General features: G+C 40.2%; 1 protein-coding gene across 1 annotated transcript in view; it reads right to left on the reverse strand.

Moving 5' to 3' along the window:
* EFCAB6 (EF-hand calcium binding domain 6) overlaps positions 1-21,711 on the reverse strand; it is a 113,481-nt gene extending 91,770 nt beyond the window's left edge. The window contains exons 1-10 of the mRNA XM_026067846.1: positions 21,511-21,711; positions 20,679-20,938; positions 19,758-19,796; positions 17,648-17,696; positions 16,039-16,188; positions 14,026-14,246; positions 12,684-12,907; positions 10,395-10,461; positions 3,248-3,384; positions 2,702-2,879 (exon numbers count right to left, since the gene is read on the reverse strand). Coding sequence (XP_025923631.1) covers positions 2,702-2,879; positions 3,248-3,384; positions 10,395-10,461; positions 12,684-12,907; positions 14,026-14,246; positions 16,039-16,180 — 969 coding nt within the window. The 5' untranslated portion in view covers positions 16,181-16,188; positions 17,648-17,696; positions 19,758-19,796; positions 20,679-20,938; positions 21,511-21,711. The remainder of the gene's footprint in view (positions 1-2,701; positions 2,880-3,247; positions 3,385-10,394; positions 10,462-12,683; positions 12,908-14,025; positions 14,247-16,038; positions 16,189-17,647; positions 17,697-19,757; positions 19,797-20,678; positions 20,939-21,510) is intronic.
* Between the last annotated feature and the right edge of the window lie 291 nt (positions 21,712-22,002).

A 22,002-nucleotide genomic window follows, 5' to 3' on the forward strand; every position in this document is an offset into this window, starting at 1 on the left:
GGAAAAAAAGGGGAACAGATACATCTAAACAGTCTAAAAAGACTGTTAGCATTTACTTGGCCCGCCTACTATCTCACCCCAGCATGCTAAAAAATCCTAAGAAGCCCAGGCATTTTTGTCACACTAGGTTATAGATTCTTGTCAGGGAATTTCCTGGATGATAATTCAGAGAATCTAAATATTACATGAGAGACACAGAAATCTGCCACATTTTGCTTAGATTTTTTGTTGTTTGCTTTAGATTTTTTCTGTTTCTCACCCCTTGTCACCACTCTCAGCAGTACTGATTTTTGGAATGGCTAAGTGAATCAATAAGGTTTCCAGTATGTGAAAAAGAAAGCATTATACTTGCACAATTTATCAGGAATTCAGAGGAAGACAAAGATACACTTGAAAGATAGCTGAGGGCATTTAGAACGGAGTTTCTTGGGTTTCCCATGCCTCCTCAACCAACTATGATACAGACAAATAAACCCAGTTAATATGACCTAAGTTTCTCACTTGGACAATATTCTTTTAGGGCATGATGATTACAGGAAATATAGCTTTTGTACATTAATAAATGTGCAGACAGAAAAGCAGATCTGCCATACACTCCCCTGTTTTATGTTGTCCTTGAGATTTAACTGGATCAGTGCAAATTACTAGCACAGAAGTGAATTTTACCCATGATTTTAACTGCACTTTCAAAGGAAAAGCCTTTATTCCTTTGACTAGGGCATTAATATCCTTCCTTAAATGTATTATTAGCATTAATGATCTTGCACTTTTACTTTGAGAGTAGAATACACTTTCAGTTACTTTATGGYCCATCCATAATATGAAATTCAGGTATAGTTTGAGTACACTTAAATACTCTCAGTTTTAATAGGCTTCTTCAAAAGAATATCACAGTAGTTTTTGTGATATTCCATCAGTAAGAAAAAATGTTAAATTTTATGTCTGTACTATTTCTGATATTCCATTCTTTCATACAGAGGTGACTCTGTACCATTATTTTATTTGTTAAGCTTCAGAAGTTTTATCAGATAAACTTCATCATTTTAGAGCTTTAAATCCCCCAAATAAAAATTTGTGATCTTTTTTATTATTTAGTACTTATGAGATGTAGTAACATTTTTATAGATTTATTACCTTTCAGATTGCAATGCCAAACCAAGGTTTACTGTCAAATAAAGTATCATTTTGTTTTTTTGATTGCCTGTGTTAGAAGAGTATTGCTTCTGTTCTATAATTGCTCGTACCAAATTATTTAATTGGTTTTGTTGAGATCTAATTCTGGAAAGTATCCCAGCCAGAAAATATACACATAGTGAAATAGTGTGGCCAGGCAATAAGAATGGACTAAAAATTATTTGGAAGTTGCTCACAATGAAAAAAACCAACCAAACAAAAAATCCAAACAAAAATCCTCAAGCAATAAAGCACCATTCTAATTTGCTTCAATTTCTTTTAGGTCCCTACCCAGCAAATAATATCTCTAGAGTATTTCCTGCTGGATTTCATTGTCTCCAAATCTATAGAAAGTCATTCATAATTAYATGACAGTAAACCTTCTTTGGAAACAAACTATATAGAGTCAGACTCATGTTGGCTTAGGGAGGTTTGTAGCTGATCTCTCTGCATGTCACTGGCACCAATTCACAGGCATTGTCCTTGCTTGATCTCTTTCAACATTCCCATCACAGAGATTCTCGGAAAAACTCCACATTACACTCTTTGGACATGTACTCTCCTTCTCTGTCACGCTTGGGCCACGCTGCTTCCTGAATCCTCTACAGCAGTCAAAGCCCTGGCTACTTCGCATTCCCACTTCTCTGCTCCGAGAGAGCACGCTCTGCTAGTTTCTGTCAGTAAAAGCTAGCAGGGGCACTGGATCCATAATGTTTGAAGTATCTTGCGGATTCCTAATATTAATAATACCTAGCATTGAAGAAGCAGAGCAATCTAGTTTCCAAACACTATACAAACTTCACATCCTCTCTTGGAGGTAAGCGAGTATTATCCCCCTATACAGCATCATGGATTCCAGTCCACAAGGTTAAGTGATACGTCTGAGTTTCACATTGAATCAAGTGCCAGGCCTGGATTATTGTGCCCCTGAATCAATCCTCTATCTGCTTTCTGGCTTTACCTTCTTGGAGACAGTCTCTGAGTTTCCATTTCACTATATTATTTTATGTGAAAATCATGCTATGGGGAAGGGAAGCAGATCACAGTATCCATCATGCAAGAGTTCCCTGTTCACTGCTTCAAGCTGCACAGGATGTGAAGGTGAGCCATGCTACCATTTTATTTCAAATAACAGCATTCTCCTACCACAGGGGTAAAAAAGCAGCTGTATTCAAAATACCTGCAGCGATTCAGCAAAAGCATGAAACAGAGTGGATGAGAGCTGCTGCCTTTTTCAAAGGCAAGATTTCACTAGTCACCTGGTTATCAGGATCTTTTTTTCTCATGAGAGGCAATAGCTCTTGGCTTTCACCACTCACATCTCAGCAGGAGTGGGAAGCCTCTTCCTATACAGAAGCCAACTGTTTCAAATCCCTGGGAAAGGGAGGAGGGACTCTTGATCCAGAAATCAGGTCTGTGTCCTGCACACAAATGTTGTCTTCTCCACTTGGACCACTGGTTCTGCTGAATAATATTTCAAGAAGGTTTTATGTATTTCATGTGTTAGCTAAAAAAACTGAAGGGGTCAACTAACAGGCTCTCCTAACACCTCGTCAGCAGAGTATGGAAATCCTTTCCTCTGCGCAGTACTTCTTTCTCTGAAAAAGTCTCTGGGGCTCTCGCTCTCTCTTCTGTTCAGCTTTTGATCAGAGTGGAATGAGTAGGCACCAGCACCTTCATTCAGCCTCCTCGATCCTGTTCTGGGTCTGAGGCCAAGGAAGTCCACCCCAAATGTCATTGTCTGTAAGACCACATTCAAGAGGACTCCCAAATGTCTCTCCACTATCTTTACCACTACCACTGCCCCACCCCTGAAAATCAAGCTGACTGAAGCTGGGTTAAATTCTGATGCACGACTCATCCCTCCTGGAATGAATTACTGTCATTTTTATCCTTACATACTATTGCATTCATTTAGTTAAGAAAGGCTGAAGGCTACAACTTGCATACAGCAGATAAACTGGCAAATTAGCCCCCTGCAAGCACCCCCCAGCCAGTGTCATTCAGAAGATCACAAAGGCCCCATCATTTATTAGGATTCTCACAGAGAAATCTTAGCTGTTATTTTACTTACTTTTCAAATTCGGAGTCCTTCATCCTAAAACAGGTGATCTCAAGAATATGCCTTAGTGTGTGCCTCTTTATCTGTCCTGAATGGTTGTAGTCAAAAAGTCTGCAGCTCCTGATAATGCTTTTCACATTCTTTGCAATCTACAAATTACAAGTGATTTCAATAAACAGGAAACTAATACTGACACAACTGACACAAACGCAAGCACCGGAAAGCATTGCTAATATATAATATAAAATGCCATTTTATACCTCTTTCAATAATACAGAACAACCTTTCCCGGCATGGCAGGAAATGTAACAATAACACTCCATAAGAAATGAATATTTTGCATTTATTGAATGTCTAAGGCAATTTCCTTTTCGAATGGCACTGGTAAACTTGAAAACTCTTTTAGGCAAAGCAATGAATTTCAGATACAATTCATATATTAAACAGTGGATAAAGAATGTTCTTCCTTCAGTGACTGAAACCTAGGTATTTTCTAGAAACCAAATATCAAAGATCATGGCAGGTCCACATTTCATAAGTATCGGTGCCTTTCAGAATATCAGTTAATTATTTGTGTTCTACATGTACTGAAGCATTCTTTTTTTCTCTTCATTTCAAAAATTACCAAAATCAAGGAGATGAGGGGGCTGATAGAAAAAGTATACAGGGGACAAATTAATGAATATATTAACATTTTCACAATCGCAACTCCCTTCTCCAAGTCTGTTAAAAATCTCTGCAATCTGGACCTTAAAGTAAACTTACAGACAGAAAACTGACAAAAAAGTAATTTTGAAGGGTTCCAGGCTTATTCTGTTCTATGCTGAATTTGCTCGGAAGCCTTGTTAAAAAATATCACTCATTGTAACTGCTACTTCTGCAAATACAACCTGGGAATTGAAAGCCAGGCTGTGTTCTTTCTGGCTCACATAATAGCAGCAATAATAAAGATTCTGCCACTGCTACTTGCTCACTCATTCAAATGCGGCTGCCTAAGCCAGAATTAAATCCATCTCAGTTGCATATGCTCTGCAGCGCTACCAGGAGTAACAAGGAGGAAAAGTCGTTGGAGGAAATCCTGGTCACAGTGAAGTCAGGACTTCAGTGGAGCTAGGATTTCGTATCTTATTTGTTTGTTTTAAACAAAAGGGTTGAGATTCCAAGTCTGGTACTCCCACTGCATTTATACAGAGTGATATAGGCCTATTTGTGGCTGTAACTATCCACTGATGTAAGCAAAGGTTGCTCACAGAAAGTAGCTATGAATCAAGGCAGCCAGATTTGACTACTCCTTGGCAACTCTGCCTGGGGAAAAGGGATGGAAGAGGATAAAACTTTTTCTCTGGGTAAAGACAGAATGAAAAACAATTTTTATGCATAAAAACTGTTTTTTTTTCCTACGGTGATATATTTAAGACAGCATGGCCAAATTCAAATCAAAAAGGATTAGACTTCACCAAACTAGACTAGAATTTGTCTTGCCATGATTGGCAAAACATTTCCACCATAACTCCAAGCTTTTCACAGAGAGAGAAATGCAACAATATTAATTTCTCCCTGTATACTGGTTTAACTGAAATGGGCCATTTAATGGGTGAAGCACAGGTTTGGATACCGTGATGTCTGGCACTTGCATTTTTCTGCCAGTTGGGTATGACCATTCGTCCTTACAGGTTAGATAAGCTAAGTACCAACCAGTTTATGCTATCGGAATCTTTCAGCAGAGACATTAGAAACAATGTTCCTGTTTGTTCTCCAGAGTATGAAGGATATCACAGCACTTTTAGCAACCACAGGGCCTTGCCATAGCGTCTTTGGCATAATGTTCTCTGTTGTCACTGACACATGCCAGCTGGCTGCTGCTCCCCACCCCAGCAGTGACTGCATTTCAGCAGCATTTATGCATGTGAAGCACTTGGGGATCCCTCGGGAAGAAGGGAGAGAATGAATTTTTAAAAGTATTTTCTTATACTTCAGAAGCACAAAGGGTATCCATTGAAAACACATCCTTCTATAGATATCATAACAGCAAGGACTTCCAAACATACTCTTATGCAGACTGCAATTTACTGTGAAAAGACTTCCTGCCACAAATCACTGAAGTTCATTTTGCTAGCAATGCAATTGCCAACTACTATATACCAAGGCATTTCTCTCAGCAACTGCATGTCTCATAGATCTCGGCTTGTAAGGTGCCCCCTGTCATSTGTTGCTTCCCTCTCCCAGCCTTCATGGAACCTGCCTGGTAGCTCAAGATATTTGGCAAGGGCAGGAATGATGGATGATCTGGCAAGGGGCTTTCATGCATGCCTGTTGCCCCCAAATCTGGAATTCTGTCTAAAATAACATATATCCTCTTTCTGGCATTGAATGAGTCAGAGAGAGGCTTTAGGGAATGCCTGAGACAAGCCCCTAGAATTATGGTTAGGAGAACTGTGCTTTCCAGAGAAGACAGCAGGCTGGATGGGGAGGCAGGGAAGTTCTGCACAGCTGTGCTGAGAGGGCTTGCCTGTCGAGGGGGATGTGCATGGGGGAGACCGGGACAGACCCAGTCTTTCTTCTGCAGGAAAAAAAAAGCTGCTTGCCCTTGACACAAGGATCAGAAGCAAAATCTGTGTGTTCAAACTTGCGGTTGGTGCCCCTCATTAGAGTTGCTCTGTCACCCTAATAAACAACATATGGGAAATCTGGAGATTATTGTTTGCCAAAAAAGCAAAAATAGCAAAATTTTAATGGAAGCAATGGCATATTCTACAGAAATATGCTATAAGGAGTAAGTTGGGGACACAGTGGTAAAACATGCTGTCTTCTTCCATTTTTGTGAAAATATGTCAAAAATGCATAAATTAGCAATGAAAAACCCATGCAATAACACCTGGCAGCCTCTCTGGCAAAAGGACTAGAACTCAGATGTGCTTTCAAGGCAAAGCCAGCAACACAGGACAGCTTGGAAGCTTACTGCCCCTGTCACTGTTCCTGAAGGGACCGTGCATCAGATCTCATATCATGGGGTCTCCAAAATACCCTTCTGGAGAGAGGAGGAGGTGCATTCCTCCATGTGAGGCAAACTACACAGGGAAGGGAAAGGAAGACCCTCAGTCACTTTGCTTCCACAGTCTATCTCAGGACAGTCTGACAACACTGTAGCAGTCCCTCTGTCTGACTATCCTTCTTCACCCATGCAGAGATATACACTTAGATTTCTTGCCCTTCATAGCACCCTACCGCAAAAGGCATCAGTGGAAGAAGAGGGTAGGGGAAGCTTTCAGAGTTATGAGATATGCTTTATCTCCAAATGGAAGATTTCAATCTGCAAAGATCTATCAATCTAGCATATTACACACAGAGAGATACATGCATCATATTTTGTTTGTTTTGTTAAAAAATAAAGAAAGAAAATAAATGCATGAAAAATATTCTTCTCTTGCTGTAAACACATCAGTGCTCATTTTCTCTATATTCTACTTTGGGCCATTTTGTGTAAAATCTTTAATTAAAGTTTTTCTTTGAAATAGTCATCATCAAACCAGAAGAAAGAAAGTGAAAAACGGAAGGACACAGCTGTGCATATATGAAGTGCTATTCAGTACCAAATGAATTGGAACAAAATAAATATCGTGACTGTTATGCTCTTAGTTTTGGCTCTGTATTCTCAGTAGCACAGTCTAACTTGTCACTTTATATTGACTCCATCTGTTTACACTCTGCAGAGTATTGGCTTCCTGCGGTGAACATTTCCTATTTACCAGCTGGTAAAGATAGGCCCAAACCAGATAGAAAAGGATTAGACTATTTTCAGATCCTCATAAATGTAAAATCAAAATTAATGGGGGAGGGGAGATAAAAGTAGGGGGAGTGAGGAAGATATATGGGGCCTGATGCTTGTTCATACTGATAGCCCTTTATACCCCATTAACAATTTTCAGAGACCTTGAAATTTGTGCAATGAGTATACAAAACAAATCAATTTCCAGGCCCATTTTTACATTTCACATTTACAATAAGACTGTTCATGTAAAGTGCATCAATCCTAGTACTTCAGTAATCTTTAAAGAGAAACAATTGGGGTCTCACTCACACACGCTAGCTAGCAGTGAAAGACTTCCACATAAAATGGATGTGCACATGCAGTATAGAGCCATCTTTGCACTCTGACAAATTGAGTTTTCATTATTTCCTTTTCTTACTTGCTAGATTCCTTTCCTAAAGAGACAGTATCATTTGGAGGGACTGACTCACCTCAGGAGAGTCTTTTTGCTGTTATAAAAAACTATTTCAGGTTGCAAGCATTTCCTGAACACAGACTTATTTTTTAACATTCAGGAACACTATGTCACTGAAATCCAGGCTCCTTTCTGTGATGACATGTCCTTTTGCAAATATTATTGGGGATCAAATCCTGCTCCCAGTTTTGGAGTTCTAGGAGCCAAACCAGTAAAATTTCACTCGATACGGAGAAAGATGACAGGTTTAGGTGCTTGGGAGCTCAGCAGCCCTTTATCCCTTTATTGAATAGGTCTCTGCTGCACCAGGGCAGTAGCACGCAGTCAGGACATCAGCTGGCCAGGATTACAGGAAAGAAGGGCCTGGGGTTCTGGAGTTATACAAAAGCACACACATAAAGCAGCACATAACTATCCCAGCTACACTGCTGCCTTACTTCCTCAAACACTCACTGAGTCGGTAGAGAAGAGCTCTTTGATGCACCATCATTCATATACCCAGGCACACATCTGTTTAGCATTTGGCCCAGCTTCCTGGGCTAAGTGCTTTGCTTAGGAAGTAGCACTAGGGATTCTAAACATTGTGGCCATTTTCCTACAGTACACTGTTACTTCTCTTCCTTGATCTTTTTTTTTTTTTCTTTTAAACTTGCTTTTCCCAAGACAGTGACCTTTGGTAGTAACATTTTATTGCATGTGACTAGAAATGATGGAGGGACTCCTATAGTCAAAGCTAAACTTAAGAGCTTTGCCCTGACATTCAAAATATTCAAAATCTTTTCCTAGCTTATCTTTGCTTTACTAAGCAGGTAAGGTTAACTACAAAGGCAGTAAGGCGTACTTCCCACAAATACAACTGAACTTTAGCATCATAAAAGCACTCAAGGATGTGTTTGGATCATCTGATCAAATGAAGTGTCAGCACAGCTACAGCGTCTAAGTGCAGCAGAGTGATAAGAAAGCCAAGACTGTCTGTCAGGTCTTGGTTCCCTTACGACTTTTCACTGACTTGCTGTTTCCTTGATCTTGACCATTACAGTAGTTATAATGCCTAAATACAGGTATATGCGCCCAGGTTTATGTGGTAGGAGGTCCGAATATGGCTTTCTTTTTTTCCCTACAAGGAGAAAGCTGGTATTCTTTATTTTATTGAGGGCATTAGGAAGTTTGTTCTCTTTCACAACCCAATCAAAGTAACTAATATAAACGTATCCTTAACTGATGATGGGCATTCAAATGTAAGCAGAATATGGTTTGGCTTGGGACRAACCATTGTGATATTTTACGGATGAATATTTATTTCAAAGATTGCATGAGTTCTTAAGTGTATCTGAACAATTATCCGCATACATGATGCACTTACATATCTTGAAATACTTATTCAGCTGAATTGTTGCTGGAATATTTAAGTAGTAGTAATCTCACCTTAAGTTATTATTTTCTGTTAATATACTAAAAATACACATAATAGCTCTATTTCACAATGTCCTTAAAAAACATACTACAGAACCTTGTAAACTAAATGTGCCAGAATTCTGATTAGGCCTTTGGAGGATATTTTCAATTCATAAACTTAATAATAAGAAGACATTTCAGCTCTTTCTTTTGTGATAGGAAATGCTTAACAYGAAAACGTAAATGTTACTCTTCAGTTAGCTGCATATAGCCAAATGAATAAAAGCTATGACATTAATAACAACTATACCCAGCTATGATTGATAGGCTTTTCTACAATGAGGAAAGATTGTCTTGGATACAATCTGTCCTAACAGCCTTGCGATATGTTAATATTTTATTCAGACTAGAGTGAGGATACATTCAGATGTCCTTCTTAGTGTAAGGGAAGCAAATGGGTTGCAAACACTAGTGCAGCCCTGAGGTGCAATAACAGCTGTGAAATCAGAAAGACTTTATTTCACCCTCCCAAATTACAGGCCAAGCCCATGCCAAGCACAGAAGGAGGTTGGATTTTCCTTGGAATTTACATCAGGTTATGTTTAATGYATGTTTTCCTTCTATGAAGAGTCTTGGGGTAGAGGCAGCAGACTCACACAATGCTCTAGAAGAATACTTTCCTGAGGAGCTCTGTGTCCTTGAAAATAGTAACTATTATCAGGCATGATATCTGGCATCAGGTTACCTTAAAAATATCCAAATATAATACAAGATCACAATGGTGATGGACAGATTTGCATTGGCTCAGTCTATGAAGAAGGAAAAAAAAAAAAAAAAAAAGGAAAAAAACCCCTCCTAGCTTTCCCATGGTCACAAAACCACTTCTTCACCAATCTTAAAAAAAAAAAAAGTTTTTCTGCTGTTCAAAATTGCATCAGAGATTTCAGTAGCTCGAGCAATCAGGTGGCTGAATACTTTTAAGTAAAAAGAATACAAATGCCTAAAATGCCATTCTTCTGCTATGATAAAATATTTTACACCAGTATTGCAAACAGGTAAACAATTACAGAAATTGTACTGCCATGGAGAATCTGGTTCCTTAAATAAATCAGGTCTTGTTATTTGAGCCAGAAGCACTTAGTAATTGAGAAATAAAATCACAGTGGGACTAAGGCAATCCTATGCCAGAGATCTGTTGCAAGACTGCTCAAAAGAGAAGAGTGCTTAGGTTTCTGATGCTAAAAAGGGATTCTCAGTGCAGATTAGAGCAGAAGCTTCCAAAATACTACTTAGTATTTTAGCATCATTAAAAAACAAACACACACACACACACACACACACACACGCACATACACAAACAACAACAAAACCCAAATATACCACTCTGACCAGATCTGTATTATGGAACCACATGGCAGCATCCTTCTAAACATTTTACTAAGTTAATATCAGTACATCAGCAGCACCAAATATTTATTATTATATCTGAAGTGAATTACTATACCAGCATTTAGTTGGTATTATTACCCTGATCAACATACTTTCTCTTTGAGGAGGGATTCCAGTTGACTTAATGACATTGTTTGGCTACTTTGGCTGTTGTTCAACCTAAAAATAAATAGTACCATAAAAAAGATTAGATGTATGTATAACACAAGTGCATTATAGTATTGTTGAAGACCATTGTATTGACATCAGTGGGAGTTTTGCCTTAGCATGCAAAAAACTAAACACATATGAAAGTGGCTTGATCCTGCTTTCATTCTAGCTGTTGTTCACAGCCCTGCACTGCTCCTGGAGAAAATGTCCACAAAYTGAGATCCCTTGGCAGAAGAGAGATGTGGCAGCTGCTCCTCTACCACAAGCATGATGGCTGTTAGTGCAGAACATTTGTGGTCAAGTAGCTTTTTTTGGCTGCTATAAGGGACATAAAGGGCTATTAGCAGCTGGATTTGGCCCTTGGGATGATGTAGGACATGGGAATCTTGAAGACAGAAAAGTTAGAGTGCCAGTTCTCCCTTTCCCTCTACTCTCATCAAGTGTTCCCTCAGACAGCAATGGATACCTCTCCCCCTCAGCACAAATCTGAGATCCACCCATTACGAGGAACTTTTAAAATTCTTTTTAATATAAAAATAAAAAAATAAGAAAGATACTACATTAACTTGCTTTTGCTTTTTTTCCTCTTGCCATTGACGTGCATCAAGCAAAAGAACAGGTCATTTTCATTGTCAACTATTAGCAAAGATTACATTCCCAAGTGGGTTCTCCGGATGCTGAGTCCTATTCAGTGGTTTCAGCCTCAAGTGCCTGCTCCTGGAGTTTTATTCATATCTGTATTTGTGTGATAAAGTCCTAAAAGCCAAGCCCTGCCATAATTTCAGCCTCTGAATTCAGTGGAATTGCCTGAGTTTCAAACCAGGAGAGAAAGCAAGTCTAATAAGCCCTCTCAGCAAAACGTCTTCGGAAAAACAGCACCTATACTGCCCTCTAGTGGTGAAATTATATATACACATATTCACAGCTATAACAATCCTACCCTTATTTTTGCTTCCCTACATTGCACACATTTTCAGTGAAGTTCTCTAACAAACTAGCTAGCCAAAAGACAATATCTTCTAAGCATGATCCTTACCTTCTACGTTTTAGTGAGTTTAAATGTAAATCAAGAGCAATATCTTCTATATTCTTCTTGAAAGTTAGAGAAAAATCTAACCCCAAGTATACAATAAGCTTTACCATTTTTATTATTTTCCATGTAATTAAGAAAAGATTAACCTTTTACTCCATGAAAGATCCCTCATTTGTTATTTAATTAGTTTTCACTAATTAATTAGAATTTTTTAAGCTCCTCTGTCTCAGAGAGAGTGGCTTAGGTCCCTCCCTTTTTCTGCTTTTCTTTTGCTGCTGCTCTTCTTCCTCCTGCCTCCTTTCAAAGTCCTAATCCCATTTTTGTATCCTCAGTATTACATTCTTTCATTCACTCTTTGTCTGAGAGTTTTCTTAGCTTTGCACTTGCTGGGAACAAAGCTGGACTGGAATTTACATAATATTTTCTGAGGCAATTCTTTATTGAAGCCCAGATCATACAACCACAGTACAAACTGAAGGAGAAGGAATTTCCCTGCAGATCCCCCCTGCAGAATTCCATCCTTTACATTGCACTGGGGGTGGGGAGGAAAAGTGTGGTGGTGGAAAACATTCAGTGCTCCACCGAGAAAGCTACTGTGAGCGTACAGAATTTTTTATTTTATTTATTTTTATGCAGAGTATGGCTCTACTTTCCATTTTACTTTTCAAATAGCATTCTTCATTGAAACAGAAGAATCCCAGTCCACACAAAGTTGGTGTCTCTTCAACTTTACTGCTGAAAAGTTACTTGCATTGGAAGTGAAGAGGTACACAGGTTATTTACTTCTAAAGGAATGAATCCTGTAACATTGTAACTTTCTCATTACTGAGACCTTTATCTTGGATTCTGTATTTCACTTAAAGACAGGGCAAGCTGAGTAATACCTTTTTGAATCCCTCTTAAATGCAATTGTTTATAATTTCTTTCATATATAATAACTCTTACTGATAAGTCTTCAAGGTTCATGTATTTCCATTAGCAGATCAATGGCTTAGCAGACCATTCCCTTCCCTTTGGCAATCAAATAACATTCCTATGGCAACTACACCAATTACATATTCAGAAGAAAAAAAAGCAGTTTTAGAAAAGAATTTGTTGTATCTCTATTTCACTAGAAGCTCACATGAGAAGCTAGATTCTGCCTTGAAAGCTAGGCTACAATGACTACAATTTAGGGTGCATAATATGAAACGCTTACCTTTTTAGCATGCTGGTACCTTTGGCAATTTCAGTGAACTTTGACAGGAAGTCAAGATATGGCACAGTAACTTTGCCAATATTTGGGATCTGTATTTCAGTGAACATGGATAAGACCATGGATAAGACCATGGATAAGACCATGGATAAGACCATGGATAAGACCATGGATAAGACCATGGATAAGACCATGGATAAGACCATGGATAAGACCATGGATAAGACCTGTAGTGATAACAGATGTTTTTAAATACTTCCATTTGCATTACTAATTTATTCTTTTTTTAAAAATACAAAAATAAATGCATCTTATAACCTTGCTTTTGTTCTGTGCATCATACATTATTTCTTATCAGCAACTTGTCCAGAATTAAGCAGAGCATGAATTTAATATCTGGCAAATCCCCCAATGAGAAGTTATAGCCTACAAGTCTTTCCATCTTGTAAAAGAAGGATTTGTCATTTCTCTAGCTCTGTGATCTTTTACATCTATTTGTGAAAGTATATTCATTCTCATCAGTGTCTGCGACACATTCTTCTGTTATTCAAAAAGAATATTTAATGTGTTTTAGGTGTATATGTGTCCCCATATTAATGATTTAGTATTAGCAAGGAATTTAACATCACTCTCAGCTAAAATGGAGTTAGCCTTTTACAGACCAATTAGTTTAAAATGCAACTATAGTAGCCCAGCTCACCCACATTAAACAAGAGTCAACAATCAAACTTATTAGAAAAGGATATAAACCTTAACATCTCTTACACTTTCCGAACAGAACTTTAATTACACAATAACGCTGGTGCAGACTGTGCTTCAGAATCCTCCCCTGCTTTGGATAAGTGTCAGTCACAGTATCATGTGAACACCCTGTGTTCCTTAAAGTCCACTCTGACTATAAAGTGGCAAATACCAGAAGTTAGCCAAGAAACTCCCAGTACAGGCAAAAAGCACCTGGTCTCTGATTCATAGTTTACAATCTAATCTACCCACATTAGTAACACTGCAGGTATATTAGTTTAAGCTGCAAGGTTTGTTTTGTTTTGTTTTTTAATCACCGATTCTACTAGTAAATTGCAACTCTTTCAACTAGTGAGACAAGCCACACAGACAGAATCCTCTTAAAATACCAATGGCCAAATCCAGCTCACTTTTTTTTTTTTTTTTTTTTGCAACTTTTCTACTGCTTTCATTTGAACTACTCACATAAAGATGTGATTGTGTCTAGCATCTCTTTCATAACACTGGTTTGGAACTTGCTCCCATTGAAACCTGTGGAAATTTTGTTCTTGACATCAATAAGAACAGCCTCTAAATGATTATAAACAGCAATGACATAGCATACCTCTGCCAGCATAGCATCAAATTCGGCTTGTGTTAGAGGGAAAAGAAAAGTTTCAATCACTCTCCTGAATTCACCCTTTGTGACTGTCAGGGTCTGACCAACATCAAGAGTCTGAAATGCTTTTTTCAGTTCATCTTCTTTTTCAGCTGTCTTTTGAAGTAAGATCTGCCCAATGTCCTGGGAGAACAATGTGGGATCTGGGACAGAGCTCACAGATGCAGCTGTAAAATATATTAGGCAGTCATCACACACTCCTAAGCCTGGCGAAGTCACATATTTTTCTGAGATTTCAGTATAAACCAGTTTATCTCCAGAGATATACAAGCAAATCAGTTATTTTTTGTCCACTGATTTGAAAGCAATAAATGAAAACAATTGTAAGTATTTTAATAAGATACCCACATCTTTTTCTGATACTATAGCCAAAACAGGAACTTGAAATATGCAGTTACGTGTTCAAAGTTAAAAAAACAACAAATAAAGTCACAGTACATAGGCACATTCTTTGACAATAGCCCTCCCATTTCAGACTACAGATAGGATCTCTTCACCTTGTAAAAGTTAGAGACTTTATTCAGTTATTGAGCCTTGGGTAGAGATATCATCTACCAGTGGGGTCACCATTCATTGTCTGCATGTGGAGTCTACCACTCCTAAGTCTTTTAGAGCATGTCAGCCCCCTCCTCCTAAAACCATGCCTGGCAATGAAGAGAGTGAAACTACTTGACAGTGCAATGTAGCGTACAGGGATGCCTTCTATTACTTCAAACACCTCTGGCTCTCATTAGACCTGAATAAGAATTAAACAAGGACCAAAAGATTTGGCCTGATGTTTCTTTTGGATTATTAATGAGACAGGTTCAGCCACAGCTATGAGCATTTAATTACCTACCACTTGAATCAATGGGGGTTTTATACATGAATCTGAACACAGAGGCTAGTTCATATGCATTTACATTTTTTCCATACTTTAGTCTAGGATCTGCTCTCAAACAAAATGTAGTTGCCTTCAGAGGAAGCTTTGTTTACAAGAAGGAAGATGGCAAAATGTGGCTTTTTGTTATTTACAGCTTTGTTGCAGTTTTACAGGAGCCAACTTTTTTCTTGTGCTCATCCCTTTCTTACAAAGAAAACATACAATCATGGATGCCTTGTACATCTCATTTTAACTCTGAGCCATTCTGACAAAAGAAAGCATTCAAATTCACAGCTGGATACAGCTTCGGTGAAATCAATAGCGCTGTCACAGCTTACTCCTAAAATGAATCTGACCCTAAATCTAAAACTACATGGCAAAAAGAGAAGAAAAAGTGACATGAACTGTGATGGAGGAAGCCTTGCATGATAATAATTTAAAATCACTTGCAAGAGAAATGTCCACTTTGGGATTAGCAGCAAATTCATACTTGATTGGAACAAACTATAAATCTTACTGCTCCAAAAAAATGAGCTTTCTGTGGTGTTTAGCCATTTCAAATGATTTCCTAAAGGATAAGATGTATATCGAGTCTAATAATGTGCAATAATTGGCAACAGTTATCTTGTAGTGATTTAAGAATATGAGTGAGACAGAGGTCCAAAGTAGGAATCTCTCTCTCACAATCCAATGGACTGCAGAGAAGGGAAGAAAGTAAAGACCCTGTTTCCCTACCAGTATGCAAGCAGGAGGAAGAGGAGTCAGGTGAGAAGGGCCACTGCTCCCTCCTCCACCCTCTCTCCATAAATAGAGCAAGATTGATTTTGTTGGTGTCCAAAGGATCCAGGGAATGCGGTGTACCTTCTCCCAAAGCACTTCACAAAACATGCCTCAGACAACCCTACATGGCACAAAGGATCCTTGGCCACGGCAACTTGCTATGCTTAAAGGCACCACTGACCCCAAAGCAAATAATAGGACAGAAAGGATTGAGGGGGCAACACCACCTGCAAGCTAGGCAGAGCTTGTCCTCTCAACAATTGAAGGATTTTGATTTAAAGTCCCAAGGCTATGAAAACTTAGATCTCAGTACAAACCCACACTTGATTTAATTGAATTCTGCCTGCTGCCACACAACGATACTCTGCTTTGTTTAGACTGAGGTCGTGGGGCAAATGTGATTCCTTGAGAGGAGAGACGTAAGGCACTTAAGTCTTCCGCATTTGCCACTCTGGCCATGGTCTCCCCTGGATTTAAAACAGAATTATGASAGTATATTAAAATATAGGACACAAAAAGAAGCAGTGTGGCTGGCAACAGCAACAAGAGAGAAAAACTGATTTCTTGACATGAAGCCTAATTTGCTGATAAAAATTTTGTCTGTGACAGTATCCAGCACAGCCACAGAAACGTTGGACTCCTTTCATCTGGTCACTGCTAGTCAGCTAGAACTATCTGCTATGTTGGTGCTTTCAAATACACAGTTTAGAGTAAGAGACATTAATAGACTAACTCATTTACCAAATAACAGAGAATTATCTGTCAAAGGGTTTTTGGCTATTATCTTGAAGGTTATGGACATTAAAAAAATGCAACATTTTAGTTTAAAAAACCTGCTATTTTAACTAAACAGTTAAGTTGCTTAGATGTTTATTACAGACTTTTGCAGGAGAAAAATGCCTGTACCAGACAGCAGCTYATTACACTAATTACTCTGTTTCATGAAGAGCTATTAGTAATTTTCCTCACCAGGAAATCTGAGGCAAACTACACAGTAAGTATAATCAGAAAAGCTAGCAGGGAAAATAATTGGACAGAGACAGTATTGCATGGCATACACAATGGTTTCCTAAGTACGGCTCAGTGGTGACCCACTAAGCAACATTAAGTGGTCTGCATCTGCTCCGTGCACCCACACAACTTGAATAGCACTTAGGATTACAAACACCATTATAAGAACTCTTGCTAGAAATTCTGAGAATTGACACTGCTCTGTGACTCAAAAGTTTGGGAGCTGCTGCTCTATGGCTTATTCAGATATGCTGAGGCATTTGTCTTTGCCCCTTTGGAACATGTCTTAAGTGCTAACAGAATAAGAGGATCTAGGTGACGGTGCTATCACCCAGTCTCTTACACACTATTTTATGGTCATTAGTCATACAAATACTTTCAAATAGTTTCAGTCTTATGCACTGCATCACAGGGTAATTCTATTGATACTTACGTAGTTAACCCAATCTAACACTTCAGAGGAAATATTTTAAAAGTCTGAGCCCCTGTTTTCCTTTTTATAAATGTAATTTGAAACCAGAAATTTGGCTCCTCCTCAGAATGAATGACAGAGAGTAGAATATTTCTGTCGCTCTCTGATATGTGCCAATCAATTGCATCTAGCTCCTGCCATTCAGTTACCACAGTACAAAAGGCAAACGTTAGTGGAGGAAACTCTGTGATTTCTAGAGCATTTTGAAAATCCAGCATGTTATATACAAATAACAAAAGCCATGTAGGAGGTTTAGTAAATTCCRTGTAAGGAGATTGAAAAGTAAAAATAAAGCAGAGCCAACACAACTAAGTAAAAATGGTGGGACAAGAGCAAGACTTTATTAGCCCTCTATTAAAAATGCAGCACTGTACAGCATTTCACAGAGATAGAAGAGCCTTCCCTCCCCTACCCCAAGCCCCAAAACAAACAATACATCACACCTCAAAAGCCTGAAGTTTCCATTGCTTAGCCCAGTGCTTTGGACTACTCCTAGGAAGAAAAACAAACAAACCCTTTCTGATAACTTGAGTAGTCTTATTTTCATGTTATCAAACAAATTCAGTAGATCTGAGCAGACCACACCCACTACTTAACAAGCAGCAAATTAAGCTGTACTGGGTACTGTCCCTGGGCACTGCAACTTCATTCTCTGCACAGTCAAATTGTTAGAACAGTCTCTGGTTAGGTTTTGACCCAAACCATAGCTTGGGTCAAGCAGCTTCTTAGGCACATTTCAGGAGTTAACTTGGCCAGAAACCATTCCCAATGGGCAATGTGCATGCAGCCAGCCTTTTAAGAGGGTTTTATAAAAGAATGAGAAAATTTATCAGTCTGGACATGGACTATTCCATGCCAGTTCTTCTCAGTGCCAAGAAACAGTCACAAGCACACTTAATTTACTAGCATAGCCCATCTACAGCAGTAACCCCTGGCAGAAGCCCTAACTCTGTAGCCATCCATTTAAAGAAATTAACCTCCAAGCATTCTTTCTCCACCATTCAGGTGGAAAACAACTATTTCCTGTTCATCTGATACATGACTAAGCGTCATCATTACTACAATCACTTGGCTGATACACTTGTAATAGCACCCATGCAAGTTTGGCTGCCTGGAAACTKTAAACAAGGAGGGTCTATTTCCCAGAGGCCCAGAGAGCTCAAATTACCATGCTAAATGAAAGGGTTCTGGCTGCCAAGATCTAACCTATCAAATCTGAGCAGACAGTAAGAGTATTTGAAACAAACAAATGCAAGCCTGCTCTGCCATTTCCCTTCTGAGCATCACCAAGCACTAGCTCAGGTACTGGGGTTTTGACAATAAACAGATTATGCCAGCTATCTGTATCATGCCCAAGCCAGAGAAAAATTCAGACTCTTCAGCGCTACTCTGGCCTATTTACTGCTTTCCCAGACATCCTTGTGGGTTTAAATTAATTTCTTAGCAAAAGGACCACTCAAAGAGCAAAGACAGCAGCAGCTATGTGACTTGGTAATTTGGCTAGAATAATAATAATAATAATAATAAATGGTTAAAAAGAAGCACAGCCTGCTGTTAATGAAGTCATTAGCAAAACTTGCTTTTGACTTCACAAAATCTGGATGGAGCCCTAAACGGCTCCTGCAGAAACCAAATGCAATTGGTGTTTTTTTGGATTCCTGGACATGTTCTGGTGGAAGTATACATCCAYGTCCAGTCAATGTCGGTCTTCTGACAATAGGCTTGCCCTTCTTAGTTATTTTTCATAGGTCCATGGGCTATTTCTGAAGAGTCTTACGGTCATAAGGAGTCCATGTACTGAAAGTCAATGATTACTACACAGAGCAATTTTAAAGTTTGGTTCTCTTCTCATTTAGACCACCTTTACACCAGCAAAATATCAATGCATGAATCAGGAATAATGCAGCTGCACTAAATAGCTCCTGATTTATATGTTACATGGAATTCACACTGATGCATACAGATATAAGCAGCAGATCTGATTTATGACCTCTTAAGCACACTCCTACTAGTCTTAGGGCAAGATCCTCAGCTACCATAAATCAGAATAGCTCTGCTTGCTTTCCTATCTTCAAGAGAATTACAGTATTTACAGCCACTGAGGGATTTGGCCCTTAAATTATTGAAATGAGGAAAAAATAAGTGATAAAAGCTCCCCAAGTGTCTATACATGAAGATCCTGCATCTGAGCAATGTTTGACTATAGTTATAAGATGGATGGGTCTTACAGATGGATATAAATATATTTCTGGCGTTTGGATAGAAAAGTAGAAGACAGTTTTTTACTAATAGAATAATGAGGAAACATTATTTCAGACAAACTGTTTCAGACAAACCATAGGACCATGTCCTTTTCTTTTCTTACAAGGATAAATGAAGCTCTACTTCCTTGCTTTTTCTATTTATTTCTGTAAGCTTCAGTATTTTGTATTGTGTTTGGCAAGGCAGATAACAAGTCTCACCTTCATTTTCTTTTACCTTTTTTTTTTTTAAAAAAAGTCTGACATACTCTGTTTTATATATCTTAAAAGAAAAGGATAGCTGCAACCTTACCTTTAATTGTTTCTCTCTCCTTGAAAGAGTGCCTAGTCTCTGTAATTGTAAGAGAACAATTAAGGTTATGAGTTCTCCCATGCATATGAAGAGTGAATAGTTAATTGTTTTAGCAAATTTGTTGTTCACACCATGGGGTTACATCAAATGACTGGCAGCAGAGCCACATTAGAGTACAAGCTGCTGGGTGATCTGGAATGGGCTACCCAGAGGCTTCTACAGCAAGTCACTCTGGCATCCAAATGGTGGGTGAAGCAGAGACTTCTTGGGGAGTCACTGTTATCTCCCACCTACCAACTGTTCTTGGGGCTTCCTGTCTCTGGGGTACACGGCATCTTTTCCCGTGCTTTTTAGCCATATGACAGATTCTGGTATGCAAATTAYAGGCTATCCTTTGTATAGATAGTGTCTTCGTGTTACTTTACTTTTCTATCTCCCTAATTGAAATTATAAAATCTTCAATTAATGTATTCTCAGTCTGCAGTTGCTACTCCTCCCTATTCTCTTTCCATTGAGGGGAGAAGGTTGATTCTAGAAATCTGGTCTATACAGAGCCAGGGTTTGTCCTACTTGTAGGTTGAACAAAGAAGTTTTCTCCTCATTTTGTACAGGCTCATGTGAACCAGGGAAAACAGTAGTGGCACTTGCTCTGTGGGAAGTGCAAAACAGTAGCAAACAAACATGAAAGCCTCTCTAGAAAGAATGAGCAGCTGCTCCAATACTGTATCTTCTCCCTCATGTAGGTTCAGCCTACGTGACACACTAAGGCAGAGCTTTTCAGATTCTGGCACACGTATCACTCATGCAGACAAATCACCTCCAAGTGCTCTGCCCCTTAAAAGGTCTAATGTTATCCAATTGGCTTAACCTTCTCATTTGTGCCTGCGTATATCAAAGAAGGTAGTAAAGCTGGAAACATACCTCCTACTGATCAGGCAGAGGACCTGGCACCTTCTAGTTTTGTAGTCAGTGGTGATAGCCTTCTCAGTGCAGCCGGTGATGGTTCTTGAGCAAATATGAATATTTCCACTCCAAAATTCAATTCTGATGAGCAATGCAAAAGACAGACAACCTACAGGATGCGTACTTTGTTTGGTTAAGAGAATTTTACATATTACGAGGTCAGGGACTATGTAGCTTAGTGTTCCAAAAGCAGACATTCCTGAAAAGTTAAATCCAACCTGCAACATTTTCAAAAAGGGAAGTTCAAGTCATTCAAAAGCACACAGGCCTCCCCCTATACCGCCCTGTACTTCACCAATGCGAACAGGTCATTCTTGCTCTCAGGACAGGCTCTAGGATGGGATACAATAACAGACTATTGGCCCATCTAGCTCTTGGACTGTACAACTTCTCTCTTCCAGGTACTTCAGAGGAAAATGAAARAAGCCCTTCGGACAAATGGAACTGGGGAATAACTTGCACATAAGAAGTTTTCCTCCCAATCAGGGGGAATTAGAGATAGCCTTCCCCCTGAGAGCAGGATCATGTACTTCTTTACTCCCGTCGAATGAAACAGTGGAGGCCTCGCTGCCCTTCCCACAGCCCTACCCTGCAGCCCCACCGCTGACAGGGATCGGGCTCGCGGTTCCTCCCCCACCCCCCCGCCGAGCAACCGCCGCCCACAGCGGCCGCGGCGGGCACCCCGAGCGGCCCCTGCGCCCGGGCCGGCCTCGCCGCTCTCCTCGACGGCCCTACACCGAGCTGAGGCGGGCGGGCGGGCTCCCTCCTTCCCTCCGCGGCCCCCCATTACCTGCCCGCCGGCGGCGGCAGCCGGGGGGGGCAGGGGGGAACAGCCAGGCGGGCCGGCAGGTGCCGGGCCCCTTTCGCGCTGCCCCGAAGCTCTCCTGTTGCCGGGAGGCTGCTGCCGCAGTAACAGCGGCGCTCGCTCCTGATTGGCCACAAGCGGCCCCGCTCGCATGGCAACAGCAAGACAGGCCCGTATTGGGCCCGGCTCCCCGCCGAGCCGCGCTGTGGCTCCACCTCGCGCGGCGGGCTGTTAACGGGCCGGTAACGGGCCGCCGCGGGGCGCGGGGCGCTGGGCGCTGGGCGCGGACGCTCCCCGCGGCTGCAACCGTCCCGCGTCGAGCCGCAGGGCGGCGCGGGAGGAGGCGGGGAACCCGCCTGCCCGCCCGGGCCGCGCTTCGCGCGTGCGCGCCTCCTCCCCCGGGCGGGCGTGGAAACTTCTGGAAAAGCCTCGAGGAGGAATGTTTCCCGCCAGTGCGGCGGTGGCGGTCATTTCAGC

This window comes from Apteryx rowi, unplaced genomic scaffold (assembly GCF_003343035.1).
Source record: "Apteryx rowi isolate R43461 unplaced genomic scaffold, aptRow1 scaffold_263, whole genome shotgun sequence".
Lineage (NCBI taxonomy): Eukaryota > Metazoa > Chordata > Aves > Apterygiformes > Apterygidae > Apteryx > Apteryx rowi.